At 53.0% G+C, this 18,743-nt stretch overlaps 1 protein-coding gene across 3 annotated transcripts; it reads left to right on the forward strand.

Annotated features, from left to right (window-relative positions):
- Positions 1-2,701: 2,701 nt before the first annotated feature.
- Positions 2,702-18,127, forward strand: NIBAN3 (niban apoptosis regulator 3). 3 transcript variants are annotated; one of them, XM_032867615.1, is made up of 15 exons: positions 2,702-2,944; positions 4,718-4,848; positions 7,612-7,737; positions 8,286-8,400; positions 9,434-9,601; positions 10,153-10,268; positions 10,341-10,445; positions 10,676-10,838; positions 11,448-11,638; positions 12,534-12,692; positions 13,732-13,848; positions 13,934-14,041; positions 14,868-14,979; positions 16,222-16,305; positions 17,695-18,125. In XM_032867615.1, exons 1-15 carry the CDS (start codon positions 2,890-2,892, stop codon positions 17,799-17,801), a joined length of 1,857 nt encoding a protein of 618 aa, XP_032723506.1. In that variant the 5' UTR covers positions 2,702-2,889; the 3' UTR covers positions 17,802-18,125. The 3 variants fall into 3 exon arrangements, with proteins under 3 accessions (XP_032723506.1, XP_032723507.1, XP_032723508.1); XM_032867616.1 differs by lacking the exons at positions 16,222-16,305; positions 17,695-18,125 and adding an exon at positions 15,379-15,757 and having other exon boundaries at positions 2,703-2,944; XM_032867617.1 differs by lacking the exon at positions 4,718-4,848 and having other exon boundaries at positions 2,870-2,944; positions 17,695-18,127.
- Positions 18,128-18,743: the final 616 nt, after the last annotated feature.

Raw genomic sequence — 18,743 nt, forward strand, 5'->3', positions numbered from 1 at the left:
CCTTTCTAGTAAGGACACCTGCAAGTGGACATTGGACAGCCCTAAATCCAGGGTGAACTCTTCTCAAGATCCTTAAGAATTACAGCTGCAAATAAGGTCACACTTGGAGGTTCCAGGGTACATGTCATATGTGTGTGGGTGTATGTGTGTTTAAAAAGTAACAAAATTTACCATCTTAACCATTTTTAAGTGTCCCGTTTGCGGCATTAAGTACGTTCTCTCTGCCTTCACCGCCGTCAATCCCCAGAACTCTTGGGAATCTGAAACTACACCTATTAAACAGCTCCCCATTCTCCCCTCCCCCAGCCCCTGGCACCCACAATTCGACTTTCTGACCGCTCCGGGCACCCCCCATATGTGGAATTACACGTTATTTGTGCTTCCATGGCTGGTGTCTTCATGTCCTCAAGGTTCATCCGTGTTGGAGCCTAGGTCAGAACCTCCTTCCTCCTTATGGCAGAAGAACATTCCAGCGTGCACATACACCGTGTAGTTTCCCGTCCATCCACCAGCTGCCGCTTGGGCGGCTCCCACACTTTGCTCATTGTGACAGAGCTACTACAGACATCTCAAGACCCTGCTCTCAGTTCTTCTGGGGATATTCCTAGAAGTGGAAAGGGTGATTCATATGGTGATTCTATGTTTAAATTTTGAGGACCCTCCGTACCCTTTTGCACAGCAGCTATACCATTTTCTGTTCCTGCCGCTGGTGCCCAAGGCTTCTTCACCGCCTCACCAGTGTGTCTTTTGTTTTGTTTTGTTTTGTTTTGTTTTGAAAGTAGCCTGGGGACATATCCTTTTGGTGTACACCTTTCAGCTCATTACACACTTAACTGAGCCTTCCCTGCACACAGGGTAGTGGCAGCCTCTGTGTCCCGCTCTGCTGCAGGCCTTGTCAGAGCCTTGAACGTTGAATGGGCCGAGACCGCTCAGTCTGGTGTACTGGGGCTGTAGCACTTTCCCAGAGCCTGACTGTGCATATGGCCCACCCATCAGCCTTGTGGGGGAGGCTGGTGGGTGCATGGGAGCCCTCAGCCATGTGGAGCTTTGCCAGGTTTGGCAGCTGGGCACATCCCACAGAGGCACCTGATCAGGCTGAATCAGGTGGGGGTTGAAACCCTGAAGCCAAAACCACAGAAAGTGAAGTTTCCTTCAACATCTTGTCTGGGTTGGTCACTCAGATGTGTGAGTGAGGAAGTGGGACAGGGCCCGGGGCGGAAACATGAAGAAAAGCGAAGAAAGCAGCCCAGCCACGGGCTTGGGCAACAGCAGGTGGCCGTGCCCCCAGTGTTTCAGGCAGTAGCCAGGATGGGGGTGGGGGTGCCAAGAAGCAGAGGGATGTGATGAGAGGCATGGGGACCCCACATGGGGGTCCTTTGGGGCACGTCCCCTCTCCTCTCCCTGTAGCCGCAGCTCTCCCTGCCCCTCACTCACCTTCCCACCTTGTGTTCTACTGGAACCTGCCAAACACATTCCCACCTCAGGGCCTTTGTGTGTGCTCTGCCCTCTACCCAGTATTCTTTTCTCCAGCTTTGTGTACAGTGTGGGCCCTCACTTGGTTTAGGTCACCGTGCAACATCTCCCCGATCCTGCTCCACCACTAGTACTTTCTACCTCTTCCAGCTCCAATTTTCATCCTTACTTTGTCGTTATCTGACACTTTTCTTGGTATGCCAACTGAAGGTTCATGGGGGCTGGAGCCATGGTCTGTGTTGCCCACTTCTGCATCCCTGGCACACAGTTCAAGGATAACACTCGGGCTGGCAAGGAGTGATGTTTGTTGAGAGGAGAAATGAATCCTGGGGCATGGGTGAGGATTACAGTCAGGTGTTTCTGGTGGTTTAAGCAAAATGGAGGGTTAGCTCTTTCTCTGGAGGGAGGCCACCCAGGGTTGGAGCAATGTGAACTCTTCAGGGACCCCCTGCTCCTAAATCATAATTGTGCCACTGTCACTATGTGGGGTTCACCTCATGGTCCAAGGTGGACTGCATATGCTCCAGGCATCACATCTACCTTCAGGCCACTGGAACTCAACACTCCCCTCATTTGAAAGCCTGTGAGGTTCCCATTTGATCCTATTTTCAGCTTGGAGCACAGATTCTGCTCCTTCCCTCCCTCCCTTCGCCAGGGCTGCTCTCTGCCAGGTGCTGGAAAAACAGGTGAAGGGGTAGGGAGGTCCAACTAGCCTGACCCAGTCCAGTGCTATGTGCATTGATGGAGGACAGGCTGACAAGACAGGAACGCAAGGGACGCATTGCACCAGTCCATGGTACACAAACAGCCGCCCATCCTCTTCCCTGGCCCCAGCACAGATCCCAGGAACTGGGGGTGTCTGTCCAGCTCTGCCTCCCCAGTCTGGGGTTGCTGGGGACTGCTGGGTCAGTGCTGGGTCCTCTCAGAACCCAGCATCACCCACTGGGGGGAGGCACAATGGAAGTGGGAACCAGGATTTAGACACCCTGTCCCTGCCCACCCTCCTTCCCTGCCCCCCACACCTGACAACTGCTGTTTGTCCTTCCTGGTGTGGGCCCTGCATCCCTCCTCCAAAGCTAGGATTCTAGGCTTCCATACCCCCAGCCCACCCCTGGGGCTGCCCCAGGAGCCCCTGCAGAAACCAGCATTTCTGAAGGCCTTGGCCCCAGGGGAACCAGGAGGACGCAGGTGCAGGGTGGGGCAGGGCAGGGGTAGGGCGGGTATTCCCTCCCACCCCCGACACGTTTCACACAGTGGCCATGCTCTGGCTTCCCAGGGAGCTGGTCTCAGCGGCATCCAAGCCCCTCACTGGCTGCCCTGCTCCCGGGGTACCCCTGAACCCAGAAACCTGGGGCTTGTGGGAGGGGAGGGAGTGTCTGCTTTGTTCCCGAGGGAGACCCTAGAAACGGCAGCAGGATGGGTGGGCGGCCCTCGAGCCCCCTGGACAAGCGGCAGCAACAGCACTTGAGGGGTGAGCCGGCATGGGGTAGGGTGGGAGTGGGGTGGGCGGGGGTCAGGGCTAAGGTTGTCAGACACAGAGTAGGATGCCCCTACTAATGTAAATTGCAGATATGGGATGAATATTTTTGTTTTGTATAAGTATGTCCCACATTTTGCATGGGAGCATACTTATGCTAAAGAATGATACCTAATTTATCCAGAATTCAAATTTAATTGATGACCTATATATTTTAAAGATTTTATTTATTTATTTGACAGAGATCACAAGTAGGCAGAGAGGCAGGCAGGGTTGGGGGAAGCAGGGTCCACGTCGAGCAAGGAGCCCGATGTGGGGCTCGATCCCAGGACCCCGAGATCATGACCTGAGCTGAAGGCAGAGGCTTAACCCACTGAGCCACCCAGACACCCCAATGACCTATATTTTTATTTGGTAAATCTGGTAACCCTTTTCAGGGCATGGGTTCAGGATGAGGATGAGGGACCAGGTGAGAGGTGGCTCAGCCAGATCTCCTGGGATGGTTTTACTAGGTGGACAGGGACCAGCAGGGGGAAACAGGCTCAGATTCCAATTCAAGACTAAGAGTGGCTGGTGCCCTTACATGCTTGAGCACCTACAGTGTGCTGGGTGGTGAGGACACAGTGGGGTTAAGAATGGTTTCCCCGCTCCTGGGTTCATGACCTAGACCAGGAAAGAAGATCAAGTTACAATTACAAGAATGGCAGTTGACTGATAAGCATTGTGGGAAAACCCATAGGTTCTCCAAGTCGGGGGGCATGAAGGGGTAGGTAACTGCCCACTGAGGAGCTGAGGGTCAAGCCAGGGCTGGAGGGTTGTGATGGAGTTCATTGGTACGATATGTGGGAAGAGCATCCTAGGTAGGGGGAACAGCATGTGCACAGGCATGTGGTGTGTCTTGCAAGGACTCAGACCATGTAAGTTCACACCATAGCCCTGCCCTCACTCACTGTGTGACCTTGGGTGAATGACTTCGTCTCTCTAGGTCTCATTCTCTTATTTGTAAAGCAGGGATAGCAACAATGTCTATCTCATGGAACCATTGTAAGAATTCAGTAAGTTACTCTTTGCTATGTTGGGTTTTTTTTGTTTTTTGTTTTTTTTTCCTATAGTGGCTTAAACAAGATAAAGATTTACTTCTCTCACCTATAGAAAAGTACAGTGGCAGGCAGCCTCATATAAGTTAGACTCCTGAACTCCTTCCACATCATGGTTCTACCACTCATGGCTTCTGTGCCTAAGGCCATCTCATAGCACATAATAACTGCTGAAGCTCCAGGCATTAGGTCCACATTCCAGGCAGCAGATATGGATTTGTTTTACATACAGCCAAGTGCACACATCTTAGGGGAAGAGCTTGAAGGACTTTAACACTTGTTCGATCACTTCCTAGATCAAGATACAGAAAGTTCCCTGGTGCTGGGGTGAGGCTTTTAAAATATTCAGAAACTTTCCCCAGGGAAAGGGCCAGAGGAAACTGGGATGGAATGGATCTGTCCATTATCTGGATTGTGGTGATGGTTTCTAGAGTGTGTAAAGGTGTCAAATTTCATCAGATTGTATACTTTATGTAATTAAAGTTTATTGTGCATCAGTTATAAATTAAGCCTGAGTCGCTCATTTCCCCCGCCCCTGACCCCCACGTGGCTACAAGCAGTCTATGGATGGTGAGTGGAATCTGGAGCACATCTTGTTGGGCAGCTTTGGGGCAAAGGGCAGGAGCTCACCAGTGGCCTCTCTGCCTGTTATGCCCTCTTGTCGCTGCAGGCCAGGTGGACACCCTGCTGAGGAACTTCCTGCCCTGCTACCGGGAGCAGCTGGCAGCCTCTGTCCTGCGACAGATCTCCCTCGAGCTGGGGCCCAGGGAGCCAGCCGGATGTCAGCTGATGCGCAGTAAAGTGGGTGCCGCAAAGGGAGGGGTTGCTAAGGGAGGGAGATGGGAGTTGGGGGGGGGCTTTGGTTCAGTTGAGGGCCCTCCTTCCTTCCACCTTTACCCTATAGGAGACACCAAGACCTAGGGAGACTTAAAAATTCATTCTTTGAACAAACATTCACTGGGCACCTATAGCAGACCATGCCCTGGGCTAGATATATGGGGGGTGGCGCACAGCATTGGTGGAGGAAGGATCCTGCTTTGCACTGCCCCCTCCACCCCCAGGCTCACAGTCTGATCTGGGGAGAAGTGAGCAAACAAGTTAGCATGTCATGATACTGGAGGACTTCTGATAGGTGCTCTGAAGACAAGATGAAACGCAGTGTTGAGGGGCGGGGAGTTGGGGTGCAGGGAGGGCTTCTCTGAGCTGAGATGTAAAGGATGAGAAGGAACCTGATTTGGAAGCCAGAGTGGGAAGGGAATTTGAGGTAGGCGGCAAAGTCCATGCAAAAGCTCTCAAGGTGGAAAAGGCTTGCCTTGTCTATGGGGCGTGAAGCCCGCCCGTTGGACCCTCAAGCCCAGGGCACTCTTCCTGGTGTTCCTCATGCTCCAACCATGCTTCTTCCAAGAAGCCTTCCTTGATCACCACCCAACCCAGGAAGATCCTCTGGGATCCCCATCCTGCTGCTTTTCCAGAGAAGCCTTGGGTCTGCCCTGTGAGGGTGGGGGCCATATCCCTTGTGCCCACGTGATGACTGCGCATAGGAGGAGGTCAAGAAGAGTTTGCTGATGGAACTTAAGACTGTGGAGGGGCGTCTGGGTGGCTCAGTGGGTTGAGCCTCTGCCTTCGGCTCAGGTCATGATCTCAGGGTCCTGGGATCGAGCTCCGCATTGGGCTCTCTGCTCAGCAGGGAGCCTGCTTCCGCCTCTCTCTCTGCCTGCCTCTCTGCCTACTTGTGTTGATCTCTCTGTCAAATAAAATAAATCTAAAAAAAAAAAAGACTGTGGAGCTGCCCAGTCCAGCTCCAGATGTCTCCTGAGCCAACGAATGGCTCCATATGCCCTGTACCTCTCCCCCAGTCCTTGTCAGCCTGTGAAATGTCTTTGACCAGAGAAGAAACTGAGGCTGAGGCACAGAGAGGTGAGGTGACCTACCTGAGGTCACCCTGTCAGGAAGAGGCAAGGCGTGATTTGAACCTGGAGTCCATGCTAGTTATTGGGTCCCTGCCCTAATCAAGGGCTCTGAGTTTTCCCATCTTTCTCAGATGCCTTTTACCAGTCACACCCGCCCTGGACTGGAGGCTCCCCAGCCCTGTGGACACAGAGCCTTCTCTCACCTGGGGCTCTCCCTGTCCTGCTTGGGGCATCACAGGATGTTATCCCCACCTGTACCTCTTGCAACCTGTAGGTTCTGGCCACTGGGCCCAGGGAACCATTGACACTGGGGTTCAAACAGTGTAGGGGCATTTCCCCTTGCTTCAGTTTGAACATTTTATAATATACTTATTTTATACATCATTTCTATAACAATTTTTTAAGGATTTTATTTTTTTTAAGTTTTTAAATTTTTCTTTGTTTATTTGAGAGAGAGAGGTGGAGATGGTGAGAGAGGGGGAGGGAGAGAGAGAGAGAGAGAACAAGTGGGAAGAAGCAGACTCCCTGCCAAGCAGAGAGCCTGATGCGGGGCTCAATCCCAGAAGCCTGGGATCATGATCTGAGCCAAAAGCAGATGCCTAACAGGCTGAGCCATCCAGGCACCCCTCTATAACAATGTTTTAATGATATTATTATGAAAAATCTCAGACCTCAGAGAAAGTTTGGAGAACCATTCAACAAACACCTGAGTTTCTACCACCCCATCAAAGAATGAAAATACCACAAATACAGTTAATTTATTCATTGAATATTTATTGAGCACCATCTGTGCACTGGGCCTTGCTCTGGGACCCAGTGATGAAACAAAACACACACAATTCAGGTGGCCAGGTAGTGAGAAGAGCAACAAAGATAATAAAACAAAGTGATGTCCCACCCTTCCCAAGGGAAGGGTCTGTGGACAGAGGACTTGCTCTTTCACATGAAGGCAAACTACACCTGCTCCGTGACCCAGCAATCCCTCTTGTATTAGTTAGCTAATGCCACGTAACAACATGTCACACTGTCAGCGGCTGGAAACAACCCACGTGTATTATCTTACAGTTGCTGTGGGTCAGGAATCTAGACATAGCCTCCTGAATTCTTTCTTTTAGGGCCTCTCACGGGCTGCAATCAAGATGTTGCCCGGTGGGGGGCGCCTGGGTGGCTCAGTGGGTCAAGCCTTTGCCTTCAGCTCAGGTCATGATCTCAGGGTCCTAGAATCAAGGCCCGCATAGTGCTCTCTGCTCAGTGGGGAGCCTGCTTCCCCCACCCCCGCCTGCCTCCCTGCCTACTTGTGATCTCTCTCCCTCTCTCTCTCTCTGTCAAATTAAAAAAAAAAAAAAAGATGTTGGCCAGGGGCTGGGGTCTCATCCGTGGCTCAAGTGGGGGATGGGCTGCTTCCGAGTGATGAGGGGATGACAAAGCGTCTGCCTCCCAGGGCTGTGGGAGGGAATGAAGTCAGTTTGTATCTGGAAGTGTCCCAAACAAGTGCATGGTCTTAGCATGTGAGAAAGAAGAGCAGTGCGATCACATCAGTGCCCGAGTCCTGTACTTGGTGGCACCTGGGATGGGTGGAGGGTGTTTTCTAGGTGATCTGGACATGGGGACACCGATCTGGGCCCCCGACATCCACTGGTCCCTCCATCTGCAGAAGCTTCCCCGAGTCCGTGAGCACCGAGGGCCTCTGACCCAGCTTGGGGGCCATCCGCCTCGGTGGCAGCCGATCTTCTGTGTCCTGCGTGGGGACGGCCGCCTGGAGTGGTTCAGCCACAGGGAGGTAAGCAAGTGGCTCTTGTCCCTTCCATTCTAGCCTCACTATCCCACTCCCCTCAGCAGTTCCCAACGTGGTCCTCTTTCTTTTCTTCAGTCCCCTGCTATGAATTAAGGGTCCCTATGAGATTGGCCTGGGACGGGTGGCCATCTCTTGCTGAGCTGGGGAGGTAAACTGAGGTCCAGGCCAGGAATAGGGATTTACTCATGGTCATCAGCAGAGCTGAGGTTGAAACTGTGAGAGTCCTTTATGCATCACATCTGCTGGGGAATTCAAGTCTCTTGTGCCCCTGGGACTCAGTTTCCATCTCTGTGAAATGGGATGATGGTGGTCTAGGCCACATGGGGCTGTGAGGAGTCAATGAGATAATCCTCATACAATATTTGGGACTAGCCTAGCACACAGTGGGTGCTGGTGCTTGACTACAGGGAGGGAGGGAGGGGGTGTGGAGGACTTCCCTAGTGAACCCTAAGCCTTCTCCTGATCCCACAGTTGGGACATGGAAGGCACAGTTTAGACCTGTCCCAAGCTGGTTCTCTGGATGCCTTTCATAGGAATATGAAAATGGGGGCCATCCCCTGGGTTCCATGACCTTGACAGGGTATACCGTCCTGACTTCCCAGCGTGAATATCTCCACCTGTTAGACACTCTCTGCCCAGTCTCCTCAGGTAAGTTTCCTGGGTCCTCAAGAGCAGATTTCTTTACCTTAGAATTGTTGACAGTTGGGGCCAAATCATTCTTTGCGGGGGTGGGGGGAAGGGCACCCTGTGCATTGCACCGTGTTGAACAGCATCCCTGGACTCCACCCACTTGATGCTAGTAGCATCCCCCACCCCCCATGAGAGGTATGACAATCAAAGATATCTCCAGACACTATCAGGTGTCCCCTTGGGGCAGCATTGTCTTTGGCTGAACACCCCAGCTCTAGCAAGCAAAATATCCACTCTCATCAGAGAGAGAAGGAGACTTAGAACATTGGACAAGAATCCAAGTAGTAAAGGTAAAATAGTAAAACCTGGTGTCAGTGAGCATGTGGGGAGATGGGTACTGGTGGGTGGGCTAAGGTTGAAGGGCTGGGGTAACCAGGGATTTATACCTTCTGGATTATTCCATCTTACTGTGGTCCCATGTATCACCCTGGAAATCAGAACCAAACACTGAAGATTTAGGACACCCCAAATTAAGTAACCAAAAAAAATTCACTCATTTTGCCCCCACAACAGTGCCCCCAACAGTCCTTCCAACAGTCCTCTCAATATCTCATTGGTATCACTTTGAAGCCCATTTTACAGGCAAGAGACCCGAGTTTCAGACAGAGAAACTGCACCCTACACATAGAGCAAGCAAATGATTTGGCTGAGTTTGAATCTGGACCTGGCTGAGACCCTGGGGACAAGCCGGGCTCAAATCACATGCCAGCTCAGCTTGATTAGCGGTGGTTGCCCAGGCCTCTGGGTTAAGGAGGATACTGAGGCTGGGAAACAATGCTGGGATGGATTGCTGATGTCCATCGTGGGCCTACCTCCCCCTGGGACTGAGCAAGAATAAGGAGAGTGCAATAATGATGGCATGGCTCATCCTTACCGAGTAACTGCGCAACCGTGTGGCTCCTCTCAGCCCGTCATGGGTGTTTTCTTCTAGTGAATGAATGATTGTAGAGTGAGCGCATGAATGAAGACAATCCCCTCTGCCCACTTGCAGGAGAGCATACACAGGAAGAGTCTGACCCCCTCCTGGAAATGCCAGTGAACTACCCCCTGTTCCTCCAGCACCCCTTCCGCCGGCATCTGTGTTTCTCTGCAGCCACGGGAGAAGCACAGCGAGGCTGGAGGCTAGCCCTCCAGGGTGGCATCCGGCTTCGTGGCACAGGTGGGTCCTGGGAAAGGCCAGGCAGCAGTGGGTCAGGAGCTCTGCTCCTGCTGGCTATGGAGTCACCTCGAAGCTTCTAGTTTCCTTATGAAATGGATTGTGGGGGGAGACAGAAGCGACAACAGGCAGTTACAAGCAACCAGGGCTGCGATGGGGACACAGCCTTGCAGTAGCTCAGCCTGGGAGATCAGGGAGGGCTACACGGAGGAGGGGAGGAAGGGATGTCAAGGCTGGGGTCTGACGAGGATGAGGGGCCAGCCGGCTGAAGAAGGGAACAGGACCAACACATATGTTGAGCAGGTCATTGAGTGCACAAATGTACCTTTGTGGAGGGGTAGCGGGGGATGGCTGTGCAGCCTGGGCTGGTGATGGTCCTGGGGCACCGTGTTCCCTGCAAATGGCACTGCTCAAGCAAAGGTCTGGAGGCGATGAGGCTTGGGAGTTCTGGGACCCGGTGAGGAGGTGGAGGGCTTCCTTCCCGGGCGATGGGGAGCCAGGCGGAGGCGAGAGCAGAGGAGGAGTGGGCTGGCCCTGAGGCGCTGCCCCCACAGTCCTGCAGCGAAGTCAGGCCCCCGCCGCCCGTGCCTTCCTGGACGCCGTAAGACTCTATCGGCAGCACCAAGGCCATTTTGGCGACGACGACGTGACCCTGGGCTCGGACGCTGAGGTCAGTGCCGAGCAAGGCCGTCCCCGGGAACCCCTAGGCCCGCCGTGGCGCTCACGGTCCCCTCTCCCGCAGGTGCTGACCGGGGTGCTGATGAGGGAGCTGCTGCCGGCGCTGCGAGCTCAGACCCTGCCCGGCCTGCGGGGGGCCAGGCGCAACCGTGCCTGGGCCTGGACGGAGGTAGGCGCGGGGTCGCGGAGGTGGGGCCGGGACACGCGGGGGAGGGGGCGCGGAGGCGGATGGGGGCCCTACCCGGGGGCCCATCTTCCCCCTCCTCTCGTCTGTCCCCTAAACTCTTTCCGCGTCTCTCTGCGTCTCGGTCTTGGTCTCTCTGTTCTCGCACCCCCGCCCCATCACCGCTCCTCCTGCGCCTCTGGCCCGTGTGGGGTCCCCTCGGCCGGGCCGGGCAGCTCCTAGACGCAGTGCACGCCGCGGTCCTTGCCGAGGCCTCCGCGGGGCTCCGCGCCTTCCAGCCGGAAAAGGACGAGCTGCTAGCGGTCCTGGAGAAAACCATCCGGCCCGACGTGGACCAGATATTGCGGCAGCGGGAGCGCTTGGCTGGGAGGCTGCGGGGTGAGGCCTGGGGGCGGGGACTTGCAGGGAGGGGCGGGGCCGGGAGCCTGAGAGGTGGAAGAGGAACCCGGTGGGTGTATGGGTGGGTGTAAAGGGTGGGGCCGAGAATTCGGACCCCAGACCCAGCAGGGCAGGGCGGGGTGGGAGGAGGGGTGGGAGAAAAGGTGAGCACAAGGGACTAGGTGTTGGTGGGAGTCTGGGCGTGGCCGAGGCTCCGAGATGCGAGACAAGGGTGGGGTCAAGAGGGAGGTCCGGTCGTGTAAAGGCGTTGGGTTAGGGATGGAGCGAGGCACACCCAGTCAGGAGACTGGTGGAGGCACAGGCAGTGGCCAACCTGACTCGGGATACCCCGGTCAGATGGCGGAGGTTCCCACTCCGCTCAGTAACCAAGAGAACCGGCTTGGAATCCAGGCTTTGCCTCTGGGCGGTGGAACTTTGAGCTGACTGCTGCCATACTACAAACCTCAGTTTTCTCCTGTATAAAATGGTAGAAGAGGGTGCTCAGAGTCTGAGCTCTTGTCCTCCTCCTCGTGCTGAGCCCGGGCCGCCTCCACGCCCTTTGCGGAGCACCTTGTGGAGGAGACCTAGGCTAGTGTCCTCCACTCCCAGTCGAGGTCCAGCGCCCCCTGGAGTCGTGCCTGCACGGAAAGGTGGACACACAGCTGTCCCTGGTCACGCAGAAGCTGCTGAGCACCATGGAAGCCGTGCTCTCGGCAGTGCGGACCCTCCTAGCTCAGGGCATGGACCGCCTGTCTGGCCATCTTCGTGGGAGCTCCTCTGGCACGCAGCTGCGCAAGGAGGTGAGCTTGTGTGTGCGTGTGTGTGTGTGTGTGTGTGTGTGTTTTCATCCACTGGACAGTATATTGGCTTTACAGAAGAGTCGCGTGAACTCTTTCCTTTCTGTTTGAAAACCTCTTTTGAAAACCTTTTCTTAACTTTGTTGTAGGCTGCTTTTTACTTATTGTAGAACACCACGCTATGGTCATTGGGGCCACAGTTTAAACCATGGTTGGAGAGAGGAGTAAAATGACAAGAGTAGCATTTTACTAACATAAGTCTGGAGCCACCTACCTTCAGATTCCTCCTTTTCCCATTCCTTTGTTGTCAGAGGCCACCCCATCCCCTAAGCCAGTGAATTCTGCTCCATGCAGGTCACCTCAGTTTTTCTGATATTAAATGAAGACAGACTAAGTGCCAGGAAAACTTGAACTCATTAAGCTTCCATTTCATAATCATCCCCTCCAGGAACTTTCCCTGCTCTTCTCTGCATCCACAGCTATTTGTGTGGCCCTCCTCACAGATGGGTTTACACACCCCTGTAGTTGTTAGTCTATAGTTTATCTCCCCCAACTTCTCTGTGAGCTCCTTGAGGGAAAAGGCCATATTGGATTACTCCATTTCTGCAGCTGCAGAGCTCCCCAGCACAGAGAGGGCATCAGGCGGTGGGTATAGGTGTGACAAGGGCTGTGCCTATTTCCTCTCAGTTATGCCAGCACTGCGTGTTATCCATTTTTTCAGGTTTTACCATTTTATGTCCATCACACCATACTTGTTACTTTTATTATGCATTTTTTTGGTGGCTGAGGTGGGATGTGTTTTCATTCGCGTTTCTCCTACTATGAGTTGGCTGTAAGATCCTTGGCCTTTCTTTTCCATTGACTGATGGTATTTTTCTCACTTGCCTGTGGAGCCCAGGTTTACTCATTTGGGGAGATGCCATGGGACCCAGAGCTGATGCAGACCTGCTACCGTGAGGCTGAGAGAAGACAGGGGCGCCTGAGGCAGCTGGTGGTGCCATTTGGCTTCTTTGGAACACGGAGCCTGATGTTTGGGGCCCAGGATCTTGCCCAGCAGGTGAGGGGGGGAGAGAAGGCTGAAGGAGGTGGGGGCACTGAGTGGGTGCCAAGAATGTGCCGGGGAGATCATGATGACCAACAGACCTGGCCTCCCTCCCTGGGCTCCCATATGGTGGGCAGAGTTGTGGTGGGAACACATGGGGTGCTGTGGGAGCCCTGGGGAGGTGTGCAATTCATCTCCAGTGTTGGGAGGGCCTTCAGGAGGAGAGGACTTCTGAACTGAGGCAGCAGGGGGGAAAATGGGGATGGGCTGTGTCCTGGGTAGAGGGAATAGTGTGGATCAGCACCGGGAGGTGAGGGAGTCTATCTGCATTTGGGGAAAATGAAGCCATTTGGAGACATTGGGTTGTACGTTTCAAGTGAGGGCAGAAAGGTAGGAGATATGCCAGCAAGGTGGGTGGGCAGATGGGTCAGGGACTTGAATATGGGTCTAAGGGGTCTGGCTCTGTCCTGAGGGCAGTGGGGAGCCCCAGCAGGTGTGTGAGCAGGGGAGGGTCATGACAAGATTCAAGATTTAGGAAGCCCTACCTGCTGTGGGGAAGAGGGGCTGTTGGGGGCAGGATTAGAGGAGGCAAGAAGGAGGCCTGAACCAGAATGGGTGCCGTTAATGGAGAGAAGTGGGGTGCATTTGTAGGCCAAGGGAATGGGACCTGCTAATTGACTTGGTGGGTGAAGGAGACAAGGATTGAGAAGACCAAGCGCTGCCTGGTATAGTTGTTCATTTTGTACACTGCACAAGAGCACTCAGCTAAAGAGGTGGAACTCCGACCAGCCTTCTGCTCCCCAGACTGAGCACCCTGGCACCATCCTCCAGAGGGAAGGGCATTTTCTGCTAGATTACACAGAGGTTCCCACTGTTTGCATGACTCCCAGGTCCTGAGTGGAGGGAGAGGCTGTTTCTTGAGACAAAAAGGAAGTCGGGGGAAAGTGGCCGATCAGGTTAGTCTGGATGCCAAGAAGGATCAGCGGGGTAGGCACAGGACCCAAGAGGCCAGAGCGTGGGTTCCCAGGGGGCTTATGAGATGCTCTTTCCACAGCTTATGGCTGACGCTGTGACCACCTTCCTACAACTGGCAGACCAGTGTCTGACTATGGCCCTTGACTGCGCCCAGGCTGCCCAGCAGCTGGAGAAAGTCCGGGGGCGTGTGCTGAAGGTGAGGTCCACTGGGTGGGCATGGCTACTCCCATGGCCTGGGTACTCCGATGGCCCCTGGACCGGCTGCTGTGTGTGTCCGGCAGAAGTTCCAGTCAGACAGTGGCTCAGTGCAGAGGAATTTTACCCGTGGGTGGCTGCTCTCCATCTTCTTGCCCTTTGTGTTGCGCCAGCTGGAGGGGAGCTGCACAGTGGTGAGTAAGAGGGCATGCATGCGCACATCCTAGAGGACAGCCAAGGGTCTCTGTCTTTCTGTAAAGTGGGCAGAGTGCTCTCTCCCTCGGAGTCACTGTGACAATAAGAGACTCTTGTTCCCTAAGCCCTGTGGTTGGGATGTATGGCTCTTTGGGCTCCCACAATGCCCTCTGCTTCTCCCATGAGAGTGCTCAGCATTTGTCATTTGAGAGCTGGCTGGGGGGTGGGTGCATGCATCCAGGCATCGCATATCAGTGGGTGACATGGGCCTTAGGGAAGTGGGGAGGCAAAGAGGGAATGTGTGTCTGTTGGGGGGTGTGCTGGATGGTCAGAGAGGCTCTCGCTGAGAATGACACTCAAGAAGCAGTGACCTGAGGGCATGAGCCATGTCCTGGGGAAGCATGGTCCAGGCACAAGGCACAGCAGGTGCAAAGACCCTGAGGTCAGCCAGTGTCTGGTGTGTGGGAGGAATAGTGAGGAGGCGCGAATGGCTGGAGCTTGGTGGGTGAGGGCATGGGAAGGGGGTGAGAGAGAAGGTCACAGGGGCCTGGTCACACAGGGGCATCAGGGAGGGGTCTGCCTCGGTGGCTGACAAGATCCTCTTGCCAGGGAATATGGGTGGGAGGGCTAGTGGAGATGCCTGCCCTATGCTCAGTAAGATGTGATGTGCTGTTTCATCGCTCCCCACAACAACCGGAGGGCATATGGATCAAGGAGTCCGTTTTAGAGATGAGGAAATTTAATCCCAAGGCCCCCCCCCAGCTAAACAGGGTCAAAGTTGCCGCCCTCCCCTCCAGACTAGCCCCTCAGCCGCCTCTGTTCCAGGAGCTGCTTGAGTTCGAAGGAGACGTCCTTGCTGTGGGTAGCCCAGCCCTGACCGTCAAGGGCATCTATAAAGACATGGTCCAGGGGGTCCTGCTGCAGAGGATCGATGGAGGTAAGCCCCATTCCTTTATGCCTCAAGGAAGCCTGGTGACCCCTGGCTGTGTGTCGCAGCCTGTACCACATTCCCTATCACCTCTTACTTCCTGTCAATGCTAGCCCGTTGATGGAGGGTAGGACTGGGACAGATGGGGATGGGCTGAGCAAGTCTTCGAGGGGCAGTGATGGCAGTTCCCTAAAGGAGGGGGCATTGGAACAAGGCTCTGAGGAGTATGTAGGAGTTCTTAGGATGGGGGGAGGAGGCAAAATGCAGAAACTGGGGGTAGACGTTTATATTTATTCATTCAGCAACTCCCTGTTCTTTCCGGGCTGACACTGAAGCCTCCAGAGTTCTTGGATCTTCTGGGCTGGGCAGCAGCTCCAGAACCCTCTCTTCTCCTTCTTGCTTCGTCAGTTTGCACGTGAGCCAGTGCCTGAGACTGCAGAAACGTGCGCTGGGATGAGCCATGTGAGGCTGAGGGAATGGCATGGCATCCACGTGGCTGCTGCAGAGGGCATGAAGGAGAACGCAAGGAGAGGAGGCTGCTGGGGCAGGTGTGCAGGGCTTGAAATAACAGGCACAGGAGGTTAGGCTTTATTGAGCAGGCAATGGGGAGCCATGGAGGGTGTGTGAGCAGAGGGCAACAGTGACCAGACCGGAAGACAAGGAGGAGGCTGAGGGCACAGTCCTGGAGGCAAAGGACAGATTCAGGTAGCTCTCCCCTTTCTTGGGAGAAAGCCAAAGACAGTAGGGTTCTTCTGGGAACCAGGAGGTTAAGGGGAGGATGTCTTTGGTCCTTGGGCATCCAAACAAAAAAGACCCCTAAGTTCCCTTAGAAAAGGGGCTTTCTTTTTCTGTTCTTTCTTTCTTTCTTTCTTTTCTTTTTGGAAAGGGGCATTTTCAATGGAGGAAAAGCTATTCTCTAATGGGGGGGGGGGGTGGAAATCCAGAAACAGGTAACCTCAGAGAGTTTCTGTCCTAGAGATTTTACAGGTAGCGGTATTCTATCCTTAATTGACTTGTAATGTCTGCTTGGGATGCTGTGTTGGCAGGTGGGACTGGTAGGGGGCTCAGTGAAGGGGTGGGGATCAGCTAGCCTTGTCTGCTGTGAGCACAGGTATGGAGAGAGGCTTATTTGAACCACTTGTTTTGGATTCCTGGTTGAGATGTTTCCTCCCATCCTTTGTCCTCTTGTGACCTCTCTGAGGGAATGCATGAAATCCCCAGGTGGGTGCAAGGGTTTATCTCTCGCTTTAGAATTGAAAAAGGCCCTTGGTGCCAGTGACATGTCCTGCACTCCGGATGGCTGCTCGGAGGCCCCATGGGACCAGAAAGGAGTAGGTGAGGACATCACAAGCTCTTGGGTCATGCCAGTGAATTTTTGGGGAGTAGGGGGGCTTGGCATGGGGCGGGAGGGATGGTTGTAAGTGTGGATTCCTGGGTGGAACAACATATACCTTATCTCCTGACCCAGCCGGTTGGTCAAGCTCATGGAGTTCTCAACACTGCAAGGGAGACTGTGGTGATGGGAGCCTTGGGGCCACTGCAAGCAAGGGCTGTACTAGGAGATGGGTATAGGGAGCCAGGCTCAGGGCCAGGGCAGCCTGGCCTCCTGCTGCAGGATCCTACAACAAACTCTTTGTTGGAGCAGTAAATGCATGTAGGGCTGTGGCTGATGCTGCTGGCAGGGCAGGGATCCTCAGCTCCAGTCGTGAGATGGAAATGCATCATGGGGACTTCCCTGAGATGGGGCAGAAAACAGCTGGTCCACGTAGAAGCAGACCAGTGGGCAGGACAGCTGTAACCTGGATGTTCAGAACCTAGGGCGGGTGCAGGATTCTGGAACAGCTCACAGCTCAGTCCCCTTGAGTGTTGCTGTTGAACCCACCCAGCTGAGTGCCCCCATACTTTTCACCCACAGAAATTCTGAGATAATGTGTGTTGTTTTTAGCGGCTAACTTTTGGGGTCATTTGTTACACAGCACTAGCTAACTGATACTCTCATACATTGTTGATCTGGCCTAGTCATAGTGATCATAGTCGATCACTGTAGACAAACTGATGAGTATACACAAGTGTGGGGATAAATGGAGATTAAACTGTTTTAGAAAGACTTCTGGGGTCAGAATATTTGGGGATTCATGAGCAAGAATGAAGGATTGCAAACAGGCCCTTTAATCCATTTGACCAGAATGTACCCAGTGATGGCCATTTTACTTCTAGTCTCCCAACTAACTGTTAGTGCTACAGGGAATGACCTTGTACATACTTTCCAGGAATGTGCAGGTCTCTGTGGGTAAATCCCCCAGTGTGAAATCTCAGTTTCGAGCCTTTGTATTTGGCATTTTAACAGCAGTTTCCAGAGCACTCTCCACCTGGCTGGTCCCACCTGGTGCCCCTCACCTATGTGCAGGTGGCCCATTTCCCCAGCAGCACAGGCTACCAGCTGACTCAGGATTTCTCAGATCTTCTGAGTGAATAATGGTGTCTTGGCATCATTTTTACAAGCATGTCTTGTTGGAGATGAGATTAAGCATCTTTTTGTGTGTTTAAGAACTATTTTAGCTTCTTTTCTGTGAAACTTTGTTCCTCTCATTGGCCCACACATCTCCTGGGTGCTTGTCATTTTCTGCTCAGTTTCTTTTACTAGGGCTTCCATGCCCAGAGCATTTACTTTGTGTCTGGCATTTGATATGTTTTTGCCTCCTGATGATACTTTCTATTTTACAGATGAGGAAGCTGAGGCTCAGAGAGGAACTCGCCCTGGGCAGCCAGGCTCTGGCACCGAGGTCCAGCCACTCTGCCCACTGCCTCCTCCCAGAACATTCTGCAGTTGAATCTTTGGTCACCTCGGTCCTTGTTTCCATTGGGTAAATGTCTACTAGCACAATTTTGGAGTCAAGCCTATGCACCATTTCAAGGCTTTTATAACCCTCATACCTCCACTTCATTCCTCTCCAGAAAAGCTGGCCTCTTTCTTACACTCCCATCAACAGCATTTTTGCATATTCTCCATATCCTTTCCAAACACTAGACAGTTTCATAAAAGAAAAAAGTCAATTTGAGACACACGCATGCATTTCATTGTTTAGTTTGAATTTCATTCATGGTGGAACTGAACCTAAAAATATGTTTATTGGCCATTTTTATGTTTGTGCTTTTTTTGGTGTTTTTTTTTTTTAAGTGAATTGCCTGTTCATGACTTTTCCCTACTTTTCTCTTCAGGTTTTATCTTTTTCTTATTGATCTCTAATAACTCTTTGTATATTAAAGCTATGAATGCTTTGTTAAACAGGTTACAGGTACTTTTATTCTCAACCTGCTGGGGGCCTTTTGGATTTGTTTATTTGTTCCAAATTTTAACTTGGTATCAAGTGTCCCCGCTGAGAGCAAAGCATTTGCTGACTTCCCTCTGCTTGCCGGAAGAGTCATCTGTCTCCTTGGGGTTTGGCAGCTTCTCCCTATCACAATCCTTCCAGCTGCTTCCGGAGCAGATTCCGGAGGGATTTCCCCAGGGTGCTTCTCTGGTTCAGCTTTCAGAGGGGGATATGCATGCTGCATGGAGATGGTTTCCTCCAGTTCCTCCCTGGAGTTTTTAGCCTCCTCAAAGAGAAAGATTTTCTTCACTTTTCCTGACTTTACCCTCCAACTCAAACTTCTGAGATACATTTGTGTTTCACCACCCTTGTACAGCTGGGTGAGTTTTTTTGGTTTTAATTTTTAACCCAGAATGTGATGCTAATTCTACAAAATTGGAACAACAAGAACTTGTCATCCTG

Source organism: Lontra canadensis, unplaced genomic scaffold (assembly GCF_010015895.1).
Source record: "Lontra canadensis isolate GAN:19392208 unplaced genomic scaffold, GSC_riverotter_1.0 scaffold35, whole genome shotgun sequence".
NCBI classification, from domain to species: domain Eukaryota; kingdom Metazoa; phylum Chordata; class Mammalia; order Carnivora; family Mustelidae; genus Lontra; species Lontra canadensis.

Excerpts from the sequence above, each read along its gene's own strand:
- NIBAN3 (XM_032867615.1), top strand. The coding sequence starts at position 2,890 with ATGGGTGGGCGGCCCTCGAGCCCCCTGGACAAGCGGCAGCAACAGCAC. Across the intron at positions 8,401-9,433 it reads TCTCTGCCCAGTCTCCTCAG|GAGAGCATACACAGGAAGAG; the intron begins GTAAGTTTCCTG and ends GCCCACTTGCAG. Across the intron at positions 14,042-14,867 it reads TGGAGGGGAGCTGCACAGTG|GAGCTGCTTGAGTTCGAAGG; the intron begins GTGAGTAAGAGG and ends CCTCTGTTCCAG.